The 15,365-nt window shown below is 34.8% G+C and overlaps 2 protein-coding genes across 2 annotated transcripts; both read left to right on the plus strand.

Moving 5' to 3' along the window:
• Positions 1-1,582: 1,582 nt before the first annotated feature.
• LOC128989453 (armadillo repeat-containing protein 3-like) lies at positions 1,583-7,646 on the plus strand. Its single transcript, XM_054411347.1, has 8 exons — positions 1,583-1,725; positions 2,406-2,636; positions 2,985-3,143; positions 3,460-3,684; positions 4,155-4,355; positions 5,336-5,614; positions 6,197-6,355; positions 7,389-7,646. The coding sequence occupies exons 1-8, from the start codon at positions 1,681-1,683 to the stop codon at positions 7,644-7,646; spliced, it is 1,557 nt and encodes a 518-aa protein (XP_054267322.1). The 5' UTR covers positions 1,583-1,680.
• Positions 7,647-8,122: 476 nt separating this feature from the next.
• Positions 8,123-15,365, plus strand: LOC128990123 (armadillo repeat-containing protein 3). The gene is made up of 4 exons (XM_054412383.1): positions 8,123-8,394; positions 10,180-10,384; positions 11,102-11,243; positions 14,910-15,365. The coding sequence occupies exons 1-4, from the start codon at positions 8,163-8,165 to the stop codon at positions 15,207-15,209; spliced, it is 879 nt and encodes a 292-aa protein (XP_054268358.1). The 5' UTR covers positions 8,123-8,162; the 3' UTR covers positions 15,210-15,365.

The raw sequence follows: 15,365 nt of genomic DNA on the forward strand, positions 1-15,365 counted from the left end.
ATTGTTACGTAATGGTGTTCCCTCAGCTAATGAGAAGCCCACAGCTGTCATCCTAAGCTCATCTATACCTCCCCTGAGTAAATATCTCCTTCAGAATGCCAAGTCAATGACTTTATATTCCTATGAAAAACATTGGTTTGTTCTTAATTAGTTGTAATGAAATGACATGCCGTCCATTGTTGAAGATTAGCCTCCCAGGGCATTACTTAATTTAAGTTTTAATAGTTTGAAGTTTATCTTTAACATTCCATGTATAGTATAAATTGAAATTGATCTCTATAGTATTTTTCAGTGAAGGCTGTTGATATAATTTACACATTCCATCTCTTAATAGATTATATTTTTTAATTACTCTCCTGTATTAATTTTGTTGTTGAAAAGCAAAAATTTTAAATATATGTATTATCAATTAAATCTATTTTAAAACTTTTATAATTATTATCATACATAATAATACATAGCTTGTTCATGAAATTAAAACTTTGATACTTTTTTAGATTTGAATACCTGTTAAAATAGTTTTACTTTTCATTCAGAGAATTAATATTTAAATAAAAACTTATTTTGTTTGCTAGTTTAAAATATTTGTAGGTTTCAAGGAGGTTTTAGGCCTATTAGAACAAATATTTGACAATTAATTAATTACATAATTTTTTTTTACTGTTCTGTTTAAGCCTGGTATTTTATTTATTAAGTTTTTTTATGTAAGACTATTTTACTTGCGTATTTCAAATAGACTTAAATGAAGAGTATTAGCTGTTTGAAAACATCAATGTACGACTAATCATTGCAAAGCAATGGAGTCAATTTTGCAAGCAGTACAAAGTCATTGTTCGGTAGTACATTTATTTTATTCAAATAGTGTTGAGTTATTTTTCATTAATGATTTTTTTACCTTGCTTTTCAATATACAGTTACACAGTAAAATTTATTTTTAGCTGTAAAAGTAAAAATGCTAAGCTGTAAAAATGTACAAAATGCCCAGACCAATCAAGAGAATCAAAATGAGTGTCTTGTAAAACTTAATGACTAGTTTTAACTGATTTACTTTTAAAGAGATATACATAATATTTTATTCTATTTTGCTTTTAGTGAAATATTTACAAATGTTTGATGTAATAGTGCAATAATTGTGCCTTTGATTCCATATTTATACATGAATAAAAAGAGTTTTATACTTCCTGTGAAAATTGTTTTATTTGAATGTTTTACCCAAAGTATTTATTTTATCTAATTGTAGAAAGTCTTTAGCGACGTTATATTAAATTTGTCTACAACTTATTCAAGAATTTGTTTAAATTCTGTTCATTAAATTAGCTTTGATTATTTATAATAGTTAGTGTGACGCAAACAGTTGTGTTTCTTAGAAATAAATTAGAATAATTAAGACTTTATTTCTGTTTAGTAAAAAATTAAAATAAAAAAACATATTTCTCAAACCATAAAACATATTTCCATCTGTGATAATCAAACGTCTTATTATTTTGTATTGTTCTTATTTTTAATTCCTAAACCATATGTTCCACAAAAATATTTGTTAAAGTAAACAAGAAAAACAAAACAGTGAACTTTGACATGGTTAACAAAAACTTAATTTCGTTTAAAAAACACGAAGACAGGGAGTTGGCTGCAAAAACCTGTTTTGAAACAACTTCTGTTGATATAGAAACTCCTCAGACAATGATTCTGTTACTTGAAAGCAAAGAAGATATGGTTCTGCTGAAGGTACTGTAGACTGACTTAAGTTGGACCCATAAGCCTAGGGATACTTTTAGCTTAGTTATGCTTACTGTAAAAATATATTTTCTCTCATCTACACATAAGTTTTGGTAAACACACACACGAATAGGATGGGTACAAAAAGTAGCAAAATAGCCTGACTTGAAATGCAACTCACTGCATACATCAGAGATGTTCACTGTATTTTTCCTCTTCCTCCAAGCTCTCTCCTAGCTCAGATACATGAACTATGAATAGCACACTGTACATTATAGAGATGGACACAAACCCTGATCTATGTTGGTGTCTTTTGCCTGTAAAGGCAACTCCTTTTATTAAATCTAACAGTCCACTTTTAACAAACAACAATACTGGTGCACCTTCTGCTTGACTCTGACAGTTTTCAGCCATTTTCTTTGAATTGTGATCATAAAACCCTCTAATAAAATTAGTGAATATTCTATGTGGTAGATGAAAAGCAAGCATGACTTGATAAAATGTATTGGATCAAAATCTCCAATGTTTACCCTAAACTTTGACCTAGGATCTATCATTTTATTCTTTCGTCTTGAATAACAAGTAAATTTGTATTTTGAAGAATAAATATAAAATGCAATTGCAAAACTTTCAAATGTAAAATATTCACTACCTATTTTAACGTAACTTCAGTTATTTTTACTTTTTAGGCATTATCATCTCTAGATAAGTTTGCTGGTAAACTTGAACAAAATGCTAAGGTACTACATGAAGAGGGAGTTTTGAAATCACTTACACCATTATTGGAACACTCTAATCTCTATATCCAAAGATTTTCAACCAAGCTGTTATCAGAACTCTGCTTTAACCAAGCCATTGTTAACCAATTGTTAGAAGAATTTGATGGGTTACTTTTGAATATGTTAAATCTCTTACATAAGGTAAGTTTATACATCTGAATTTTAAATCTGCCAGTTTACCCGGAACTAATATTTAATTTAAGTACCGTACACGTAATAATTACAATTATTGTAAAACAACAATCTTGAGATACACAGAACATCTCCCCCCTTGATACACTTACTCTGTATTCAAAATTAGTAAACAAATTGTACAAAAAATGTAGGTATCACTTTTGTGTGTAACATTTAGGATGAACATTGCTAGGATCATACTGTAAGTGTTTTTAGATTTCTATAGCTAAAAAACATAGCCGAATTGCATTTGTTTTCTTTTAAGTTTTTATAGTGATTCTAAATTCACTCATTAACACTTTAAATTCTTTTCAGGTAAATGATTCTTTTGTCAAAGAATTTAGTGCATCCGTAGTTGCAGAACTAACTAAGACAAGGCATGGATATGATCAGCTTATTGAGACAAATATGATCAACATTTTGATCCCTTTACTGTCGTCACCAGATCCCGATGTACAATATAACTGTTTAAAGGTAAATTTGTAGCCTATAAATTTGTGTATGATTTTTTTAGTTTATCAAACAGAAACAAAATATTTTACTACCCTACACATATTTTTTGAAGGGAAATCTTTAATCCACGGACACTACTTGCCTCTAAGACCTATCATTTCCTTTTGATATTTAATTGTCTATCTGGTATTTTAATGTGTTGCCTAATGATTTAATTTTGTTCCTTACAGATAATATTTTAATACTGATTATCTTTCTTGCAGTTAGTCTGTGCTTCTATATTGACTTTTTTTCCAACAGATTTACTTTATTTCATTTTTTACTTTATTCCTTACAGATCATACAAAATATTATAGTTGAGCCGAATGATAAAACAGTGCTCACTGAAGATAGCAGCTTTTCAGTCAAGCCATTTGTTAACCTTTTGTCAAGCGAATATGTTGCTATTCAAAATACCACTTTGGATATATTGCATCGTCTCACGGAACAAACCAAGCTGAACCCAATCCCTAAACAGTTTCAAGATGCTGGAGGAGTGGTGAAGCTTTTGGCAATAGTCAAAGTATGTAATTTGGTCCTTAAAAGTTCAGAAACATTTGTAACGCACTTAATAATGTGTTTATAAAGTTGTAGTGTTAAAAAATGGAAAGAAGTGTTAAAATACATGATAAGAATTTTTGAAGCCACTAAACATTGTGGCTATAAGTCTAAATAAATGTTGAATGAGTCATGGACTCATCTTACGGTGTCGCCACTTGTGTCTCCCATGATAACACTGGCCAGTTTTCAGTATTATATTCGTTAATCATATTTTTGTCGTGTATTTGTGTATGTGTTCTACATTGGTAACGACGTATATAACCTAATTGGATAGATGACTTTTGGTGTTTTTGTCACACCGATGGACTCCAGAACTCTGAGTAGAGTGTACCAGGACCACTTGACCACTTGAAAATCCATTTAGCTTAAATTTAGTGATCCAGAGGCTACTAGACAACATGAGACAAAATTAATACTACAATCTTTTTTTAGAACTACGAGTGGAAAGACATTCATGGTAAAGCGTTGGATGTGTTGGCTAATATTTACAACGATACAAGCATAGCACAAACCTTCCTCAAAGATGGCGTAATGCAGCTGATTGCTTACGTTGACTTGGCTAAGGACCCCCAGCTGAAGAAAGGAGCTGTTGAAGTTTTGTCGAAAATTGCAGAAACACCTTTGGGGAGAAAAGTAAGGTTTTATAGGAGAGTTTTATCAATGGTGATAGTTATTACCATATTGTTCCGTAGCAACAATGGTTGGGATCCAAAATTGTCTAAATGTAATGTAATAATAGCAAATACTTGAATACTTTAATACTTTTCACTGAAATGGTGACCATACGAAGGTAGGTATTTTAAGCCAAGTATGAATGTAAATGAGTGTAGAATGTAGATGGTGAGATTTTTGAGTGGCGCATCTGTCTACTTTAATCTTAGTGTTTATTGACATTTGTTCAAGTCCAAAATTCACTCATCCAACCTGAACCGTAACGATTTACCTACAGTATTTTTTTTTTTTTTTTTTTTTTTTTATGGCTACCTCTCCAATAGTCTGTTTGGTTAAGTTATAGAAATAAGTTTTTATTATAAATTAGGTTAAATTAGAAATTAAGTTTTTTGTTGTTTTATTTTGACGAGCGTAATCTTAAAAGTCTGGAGAAAAAGTGTAGGTACTTGACTATTTTGATAGAACCAACTATAAGCTCACATCTCAGAACGTGTATTTGGTAACAAAAACACAGCTGATTCCAGGACTACTGTGAATACAAAAAATAGGTATCTTGAAAGATAAATTCCTTGAACTTAAAAAATCTGAATGAATATGAGTGCTCACATAATAAGGTGGATGATCAGTATCTGAGAAAAATTAGTACCGGTAGCTGATATTTAAAAAATAAACCCAGTTGTCCTTGATCATTTTGGGCTTTTAGTAAATGGTCATGACTAAAGAAACAGCTGATCTCCTAGTCAGTAACAATTAAAACTATCAACTCGTTCATTCCATGTACAATATTCACCACACACACCGCTCGGTGTCGGTGTTATATACATACATCCAATCTAATTGATTTGAAAAGATTACATCCCCCATGTTTTTTAGAAACCTAAAGAACAAAATCTCTTGTACTGGACTTTCACTGATGCCCACCATTGCTACTTTCTTCACAGGTGTTGTTGGACAGCGGTTACATACCTAGACTAGTGGAGATGTTGTCGGATCACGACGACGTGGTGTGTTCCGCAGCTTGTGTCACAGTTGCCAACCTCTGCCAGGACTTGGCATCTCTGCGCCAGTTGGCAGACCTACTTACAGTGCAGCAAGTGTTAAACATTCTGACAGTACCAGACAGATCCTGGCCTGCCCGAGGTGCAGCCATCCATACTCTCTACGAGATATTGAAAAGAGATTCTGATGCTTGTACTTACATTGCTGACCATTTTGAAATGGTAGGCCTATTTAAATTGTTTGGTTTGTGTTTGTAGAGCTTTTACTTAATTACAAACTAGTTGCTTTTGTTTATGTTCGTTGTTTCGTTAAACTTACTGTTGAATAATTATATTTAACATAGATTATAATGTCCTATACCGTACATTGTTCACAAAATTTAGGCGGTTTGAGGAGAAGCGATTCCATCCTCTCCACTTCACCTTAACAATGAAACAATAGCCTGATGTATACATTAAACTAAAAAAAATTGCAGGGAACCCAGGAAAACTTCTCCTTAAACCACCTAAATTTTGAGAACTGACTTCTAAATTTAAATAATTTTCTAACCATAAATAATAAAAACTGAAAAGCTGAGAAAAATTTTATTTTGTGATGATTTGAAACTTGTACTGACTTAAGCTGCTATATACAACGTAGAAATTTTACAAAGAAAATTTGTGTAACAAAATTGTTTATACATTCAATATTTTTTTGTTACCAAATGTATTAGTTTATTCTTGGTGGTTTAGTATATGCAGGAGATGACATATAATGAAAAAGTATTTCAAATTAAAATTATTTTTTCTTTTCATGTTTTTCAGGGTTTTATTGAGAAACTCCTAAATGAGTTTGATGAAAACGTGTCGCTGCAAGCAGCAGTGACAGCAGCTAACTGTGTTACTACACTGGCAGGTTATGCAGATCTACGAGAGAAAATAATAAACGAGAACTTGATATCCAGCCTCCTGCATTGCTTCAAGGTAAAGTCCCAATGTTAACAGTCATGTATTATGAAATTGTATGTTACGTTACGGTACTCGTCTGGAAAATAGGTGTTTACCAGATGATTACCAACATGATTAGCATAGGAGTGCGGTGAACATATTTTGGACAATATTTTTTTGCCATAAAGAACCTAACAATACAAATGGACAATTTTCAAAATCCATTGTGTTTCCACCAACTTAAAACAGTGGCATAAATAACACCCCCGCAACCCCCACAACCCCCGCAGTACGGGGAGCGCCGAGGTCCAGGGGGCGCAAAGATCCGATTATCACCGCCCAAGGTGACGTTTCTTAAGCCGCGGGAGACAAGGATGATGTCTTCAAGAACGAAGAATACATTCATGATTTTGCCACAACCGCCAAAAAAGATTATGTCGTTTCCGTGACCGCGATAGACGGAGATGATGTCTACAAGACCACGGATGATGTACAAGATGTTGCCACAATCACGGTAAACGATGATGATTTTCAATGGAGACAGTACAAAATTTCCGCAAGAGTTTTTGGATTTTACTGCGATCACTGCTTTTGCTGTGATAATCGAGTAAAACATATGTGGTGATGTTTTGGTAGGGGGGCACCATCCACATGTTTTGAGGGGGGGGGGCGCTGCCTATTGTACTTACGCCACTGACTTAAGACATAACTGCAATCATAAATTCTCTGAGAAGAGTTATGTTTTTGATTATAACCACTGACTGTCAATAGCAAATCAAAGCAAATCTTTGACACATAAGTTAGTTGAGCTCATTATAGTTGCCTTTTAATTTTTTAAACTGAAAAAGTTGGTTTTCAGATTGATTCTCAGAATAAGTTTGACTGAGTGGTCGTGATCACTAAATTCATTGACCACTTGTACAGTTCACTTTTTCAATAAGTATTAGACAAGAGGACAGGCATATTGTCCTTCAGAATAAACTTTGGATTGGTTATAAACTTTACTTTTAAAAAGTTGTACAGGAACTACAGCTTGTATGGATTTAATTAAGTATAATCTCTGTGTCAGGACTATCCCCAAGACACGTCAGTGTTGAAGCTAGCTGTGTGTGAGACGTTGTGTAGTCTACTGAGTGAGTTACGGACACAGGACCTGTTACACAACCTAGACAGTCTGTCTGTGGTGTGGTACAGCATCACCAAACATCACAACAACATTCAGTTGCTACAGTCTGCAGCTACTTTTGTACATCTTTGTGTTTCGGGAGACAAACGGTTTACACCCACTCTGCTGCGGCTTGGAGTTTTGAACTGGTATGAATCCTAAGTACATCTGATCATAGTTAATTACAAGGCTTATCCGTAAATTAAGGTCTCCTGAACTCCTGCTAAGCAAACTAGTTCTGAGACAGTTATTTTACTTCATTCACAACTTTTCTATGTGACTCCTCTGTGTGATGATTAGTCTCCTCCCAAAAAGTACTACCCCATAGCGTTATGGAATTAGATTCTGTGTGGGTTGATTCTGTCTAAGGTATCAACCGCTATTAAAGTACATTACCATTACCAGTTTATGGCTGAGGATAAGGTAAGGTTTTTGGGCATGGATAATCTTTGTATGAGATGGAGAGTTAAATTATCAATTAGTTGAGATGGGGACGCCACCTAGGTGTGTATTTTAAATCCACAAGTGAAGTATGAGTGGATAATGTTGTGAGATGATTGTGTAGCTTTGTTACTGACTAAGATCAACTGTTTCATTAACTGCATAAACGGAATATGAACCATTTTCCACAGGTTGTTGTCACAACGAAGTCTCAGATACGATTGCCCAGCCTGGGAAATGGCTCTGGAAATGGTTTTCAACCATTTTCCTCCAATCAAGTTCGCATTCACAGGACGACTTGACATGACAGACGTAACAGGAGATTGTTTCTACATCACTCGAGTCTCGCTAACTCGCCAACAGCTCGATAACAACATGTTTCCAATCTTGGAAGACTTGGTATCAGACAAGTGCTGTCCAATGTGGACTCTTTATTTGGCTAACTTTGGAAATCTTAATAGACAAGAAGGTAATTAAATCTATCTATCTATATATTAATAGGCAAGCATGTTTCTTTAAAACCTTTTTTCTCAGCTTTTGTGCATCGTGGGGTAAATCTGCGCATACCGTTAGAAAGCAATTTTCCTGTAGGTGTGCAGAATCCCTTTATAAAATTAAATAGGCTCAAAGATAAGCACAAAAAATGAGTTTAAAAATTTGAAAATATTAACATGGATCTTATGCGTTGCCATGCTGGTGACGAAATAACAACGAAATATAAACAGAAAATCAAAACAAATGGAAGAAACTCCAATCACATGTTTTATTTACAGTGTGGGGTGAAAATAGAAAAGTGAGTACATTACATATTTTTGGTCGAGTTTCGACCACTGGACCACCTCTCGTACTTATTTAATACGCAAGCAAGATTTTTGTGACAATTACTCCTCCGAAACTACTGAACCGATTGACATGTTTTTGGTGTCATTGGAAAGAGCGTAACGTGAAGTTGTGCAGGAAACTTTCTTTTTAGGTAAATAATTAGAGAGTGAGGCCCTGGGGCCCTTTAAAGTTTCGTATTTCTCCATAAGATTAACATGGGAAACAAAGATTGTTTTGAAACTCCAGCTGTTGTCAGAAATTAAATATTAATAATTGGTCTCCATGGAAGCATGAGAAAATTCACCATGTTTACATTTGCTTTGACATTTAAATGTAAACAACCAGAACTGTCAAATGCCTATTTTACAATTTCAGACAGCTGATCTAGAAAAATAAAATAACTATGTGGTAGGTTTATTTAATCTTAAACTTTATGATAGATTATTTATTATAAATATATTTTCAATGATTATGAAACAGATTTTTCCCGTTGCGAAGCAAAATTTAAAAGTGAGAAGAAGAACACATGTTAATTGTAAACAGTCAATGTGTAAATGATCTATGTTGTTGGATATTGGTTTGTGTTTAATGATATAAATGATAAAATTTGTATTTTAAGGATTTGGCATATGAGTAAGCATGTGATAAATAACACCATTTCAGAGTTCTGCCAGTTTTTGAGTAGAGTTTAAAGTAGCCTACACGTTATTGTCTACAAATTGGCTAAATAACTTAGGTACGGTACTTTATAAAAGCTGACAGCCTTTTTACGTTGACTTAAATTGCAAGATTACCTTTTCCCGTCCATAGGCAGTTTGATTGTTAAAAATAAACCCTATAAATTGAAATAGGACTGTTAAGTAAATTGTGAGTATTTCCATTAGTTAATAATCTTTTAGTTGACTCTTTTAAAATCATCGGAAATTATGACTGTTATTTGCTTTTAAACAAGTTATTGGTTTATAAATAAATCCTGTACTTCTTTGCAATTGCTCGATTTCGAGCAACATGTACACTAGTTTAAAATAAATTATAACTTAACATACGTTGGTTGATTTATTGAGAATATGTAAATGCCTGAAGTGCAATTGTCTTCAGTCTTGGTGTTTGTTTAGTTTGAAAGTTTCTTTTTGCTCTTCGGGGTAGGTAAGGAAAATTATAATGAATATTTATTTATTTATTTAATCTACTATGTAGCTTATTTAATATTCCAAAGAAAATAAGCTCAGAATTAAAACTTCATACTTGGATTGTTTTTTTGTAATTGCTACAGGTACATCTGTAATAAACTTGTTTTTACTTGAACATTTGATTATTCAAAACTAGCAAATTAAATTTAACCAGGCTCTCTAAACATTTCAATAATGGAAATCAACATTTCATCAACTGTTTTGTTTTACGCTATAAAAAGATGAATTATTTTTGTTTTAAGGTCCACAATTATTAGTGAAAACCTCTGTATCTAAAAAGGAATCCCTCAACCATTCAGAGAAAAGCAGAAGAAGCAGTGTAAGATCCTCTGTGGTCTCGTTTAATCGAGAAAAGATCCTTTCTCCAGATCAATATCTACTCAACTACGTCGATTCGTTAAAAGAAACCTTACAACAAAATGGATTTTCCACAGAACCTACCAAAAAGTAAGTAGGGTTATATAGATTGTATGTCAAAAAGAAGAGATTGAGCTGTTAAGCTCAAGGAAGAGCAAGTGGATTGTTTTGGATGTTTAGGGTCTGGGAGTCAAAGGTTTGGTGCAATATTTTAGGATCTAAAGGGTTAGGTTTTTAAGGTTAAATGTCTAATTTTGGGAATCTAAGACTGAGAGTTAAATTTTGGATATCATAGAGACTGATTTACCTATTTGGAAAAGAAAAAGGTCAGTAGCTTTCTCTGGATGAAAAAACTAACCTCCAATAAAATCCATTCAATATTTTAAAGTATATAATAGCTATTTACCTTACAAGTGTAGTAAGAGCGTTTTTACATCACGCAGGTGAAGGTTGTGCAACGAGCGGAAGCGAGTTGCATAATTTACCTAAGTGATGTAAACACGCTCTTGCGTAACGTGTAACGTACAAGATTTTACCTGACCCGACAATATACAGGAGGTTACGAACAATATTAATCATTATCCATTTCACTCATCTTCTAACAGTAAGGTTCATTTACAAACAAAAGCTAGGTTAGGAAAATTCTTATATAGCTAAAAGCTTTCACCAATACTTAACTATGAAAGCAAGAGAAATTTCCTTTGAGAGATTTAATAGACTTAATTCAACTCTATGGTATTCCATTATACTCAATGTTCCCAGCTAGTATTTATTCACTAAAAATTAATAAATAATTGTATCTTTCAGACACCATCATGCGTTAGATGAGGACACCATACGAGGAAAATCACGCGTTATTGGACAGTTTGTAGCAAAACAGATGAGTGGAATGGAAGAAAAGGAAGTGTGCTCCAACCATATGCTTGACTTGCACATCAATGAGCTTATAGTAATTTTTTTTATGTTGATTTTAAGTCAAAAGCACTGAGTTGTTTTCTGTGTAATCAGCTTAGAGGCAATCCTCTGAATTAGACCACAGAGAAGTAAGGTACAGAGGAAACATTCAACGGTACACGTAGGGCAAAGTCCCACACCGCTCTCCTCGCCCTCATGTACTACAACATTCAGGGTGGAGCAAGACCCTGTGCCCTGTAAGATAGGACTTTCCGCACACTGCTCGCCGTTCGGGCTCTTCCTTGCTTGTCTCAGGTATATTTCCGCCCCAAAATACCAGAGCTGAAAGCACACAGCTGTCCCATAAACTTGATTCCTTTGTACCTTACATTCTCTGTGATTAGACTTCAAAAATAGAGTCAGACTCTGTCTGTCTTGGGTATGTCTGCTAAGTATGAATCTATTATTATATCGTATAATTTTCAAAATACTAAATTAGCTTCAACCTTTAACACATTACAGGGCTTTAAATTTGGAATTAACGTCCTATTCCTCTAATAAAGTTTTTTCTGAGTGAAATCAACAGCATTAATGTTGAGTAAAAGTTTGAGGGATTATTTACGTTATTGTTCTAGTAATAACGAGGAGTGAGCTGGGTCTAGTGGTTAGAGCGTGGGCCTTTGGTTCCTGGGGTCCCGGGTTCAAATCCCGCCAAATCACCAATGGATTTTATCTAAGTGATAATGCCGTAGCCCTAGGTCTAGCCTGAAGTAATGTGTAAAACAATTCCGGCTCGAGCCTAGCGTCCTAGGAAATAAAACAATTTTCTATTAATCAAATTAAAATACTTGTTGTGCTGATAACATTATTCTGTAATTTCCGTTAGATGACCACTAGTTTCCTACCTAATGACCCATTTTTAAGTGTAAATTTTTTTTATCTTTTTCATAGCTGGGGTTGAGAAGACACAAACACAAGCAAACACAAAAACAGGGACACAAAAATATTTAATAAAGGATTTGGCACATGATCAGTCATGACTAATTACAATACAATACAATACAATACAATATTCTTTATTGTTAATTCGTCAAGAATTACAATAGTGTCAATACAATAGTGAATTGTACATGTTAATTTTCATAAAATTCCTTTATTGAGTAGAAGGGTCTTGCGATTAGCCACTTCTTCAACTCCTGGTGTAGCTTGTTGCCAGTCAGGTCTCTCAGGTAGTCAGGTAGATGGTTCCTCAGCTTGCAGCCGGTGTAGGAAGGTTTTTTCTCCCAAAGAGTTGTTCGGTGAACTGGTAGTGCAAATTTGGAGCCATGACGGGTGTTGTAGTGGTGCAGGTCTTGGTTTCTTGGGGGGTTTATTTCATTCACATACTTTATAGATTCAAGTATGTAGAGAGACACCACTGTGAGGATTCCTAGGTTTGCGAATGCTAGTCTGCAAGTCTGTGGTGGGACAAGGTTGGCGAGGGCTCTTATGGCTTTCTTTTGAAGGACAAGAATTCGATTCATATTTTTTGTTGAAGTTCCTCCCCACACTGTCAAGCCATATCTAAGATGCGACTCTACCAGTGCGAAGTAAGCTGTTTTGGCCACGGAGAGTCCGCCTATGTAGTTTATTCTTCTGACGACATATATTCCAGTACTGATTTTTTTGCTTAAGTGGTTGATGTGCTCTTTCCATGTTAGTTTGTTATCAAGGATAACACCGAGAAATTTTGTGTGGTTTTCTATTGTTACATCCTCTAATTGAGGGACTATGTCTTTTTTCTTACTGAAATTCAGAGTTGTAGTTTTTGTGGGGTTTATTGCTAAGTCATTGTTCTTTGAGTAGAGGATAGCTTTATTTAGGATCGATTTTGAATTAAGGTAAAGGTTTTGGGCTGTGTTGTCCTTGATCAAAATGGTTGTGTCATCTGCATACATGATTGCAACAGCATTTTCACTCTCAATTTGTTTGGGGAAGTCATTAGTCAATAAGATGAATAGAATCGGGCCTAATACAGAGCCTTGTGGAACTCCTCTCGTCTGCTTGCTTTTTGAAGATTTGAAACTTTCTGTGACTTCATTTGATGAGTTTTTCAGTTCCACAACTTGTGAACGTCCCGTTAGGTAGCTTTTGAACCATTCTAGCGCAGAGTTTCTTATACCGAGTCTTTCGAGTTTCTTGCAGATCAGGTCGTGGCCCAGGCAGTCAAAAGCTTTACTGTAATCAAGGAAGATGGCGGAAATGTATTGTTCGTTTTCTATCTGGTCTAGGACGTACTCAATTAGTGCTGTTATAGCTGAGGATGTAGATTTATTCTTCCGAAAGCCATGTTGGCTGTCAGTTAAGAGTTTGTTATGATTAAGATGTGCCATTAATCTAGCCAGAGCAATTTTTTCTATGATTTTAGAGAAACTGGAGATGAGAGAGATGGGCCTGTAGTTTTGAGCATTTTCAGTTGGTCCTTTTTTATGTTTGGGGTATATTTTACTGACTTTTATGGCGGATGGGAATTTGCCTTCTTTAAATGATTTATTTATAAGATAAACCAGAGGAGAGATGAGTTCTTGAGAGCAGTGCTTTATCATCTTAGAGGAAAACTCATCTATTCCACTTGATGTTTTGGCTTTTAGGGAGTTTATTATCGTTTTAACTTCTTTATAGGATGTTGAAGTTAGGGTAAGGTGTATTGGGCAGACTGGTTCCTCTCCATTCAGCACTGTTTCAGGGTCTATAACGATTGCTCTGTTTTGGTCAAGGGTATTTTCTGCTATATTTGAGAAGAATGTGTTGAAGTGTTCGGCCATTTCTTTTGTGTCGTTTGTGAGTTTGCCATTTATTTCTAATTCTGTAAGGGTTTTCTCTTCACATTTTCCTTTTCTTTCCTTGTTTATAACTTGCCATAGTGCTTTTGGTTTGTTGTCAGCTTGTTCTATGAAGCTAGCTGTTGAGGACATTTTTAGGTTTCTTAGTTTCATGTCGTATATCCTTTTTCTATTAATCATTTCTAATTTGTCTTCATTTCTGTTTGTTAACTCAAATTTTTGCAGAGCTTTTAAAAAGTTCTCTTTAAGGTATTTTGCTTCAGGATCGTAGTACTTCATTTGTTTTTTGTTTGTACTAATTTTAGTTTTCTTTAATGGGCATGTATAATCCAGTGCTGTTTGAAGAATATTATGAAATTTGTTGTAGGAGGTTTCAAGATTCGGTGAAGAGTAAACATGTTCCCAATTTTGTAGATGGAGGTGAGCCTTTAGATTGTTTAGGTTTGTGTTGTTTAGGCTTCTTTTCATTACAAATCTTTGGGAAGTGTCTTCTTGGTGTGTTTTCAGCAGGCATAGCTGCGCAGTGTGGTCAGATAGACCAGTATGCACAACTTGTCCAGTAATATACGCATATGGTATGTTTGAGCATATACAGTCTATTGAAGTGGCTGTGTCATGGGTTATTCTGGTGGCGTCTAGAGGAAATCTCCAGATGTTTTGTGTGGTTAACTCTTCTTCCAGCATGGTGTTTTTGGAATCTTGGGTGAGCCTGTCGATATTTATGTCACCGATGAGTATGAGGTTTTTCTTGTACTTCTTGTAGTTCTAGCGTGTCTGATAGGAGGTCAAGGGCAATTCTTGCATTACATGTTCACACACCATTTCACCCTCATCCCTCATTCATACCACTTAACTTGTTTAATGGATTTATTTATTTGTATATTTCATCCGTCATCTAGGTTGAGCTAGTGGACAACATCATCCCCGTGGGCCACCTCCGAGTAGGTCTTCACCTAGAGAGAGCGCTCCTGTTCAAGGTGTTGGCTGACAGGGTAGGTCTGCCGTGTAGTCTGGTAAGGGGGTGGCAGCGGGGCTGGGTGGAGGTGTGTTTGCCCCATCTTCCCCCCGCTCCACGCCCCGCCTACCCCGACAGTCTGCTAAGACCTAGCCACGTGGTGGATCTGATGAACAACCCTGGGGAACTCCTGCAGTTACAAAGCTACGAGGCTGATCTGTATTGCGGGGTCAAATCATGTTGATAATGGTTTATGATAGTAAAACTTATATTGTATTTGAAACCCCATTTAGTAATGTCTCCTTCTACATGGGAATTTGTATTATGATAAATGCGTTAATGATCTGCAGCATTAAATTGTGTGGATGTAGTTTGTGAAAAAGGTTACGAGTAAAATATT

This window comes from Macrosteles quadrilineatus, unplaced genomic scaffold (assembly GCF_028750875.1).
Source record: "Macrosteles quadrilineatus isolate MER2022 unplaced genomic scaffold, UCM_ALF_1.0 Scaffold_3__2_contigs__length_128488019, whole genome shotgun sequence".
Taxonomy (NCBI): domain Eukaryota; kingdom Metazoa; phylum Arthropoda; class Insecta; order Hemiptera; family Cicadellidae; genus Macrosteles; species Macrosteles quadrilineatus.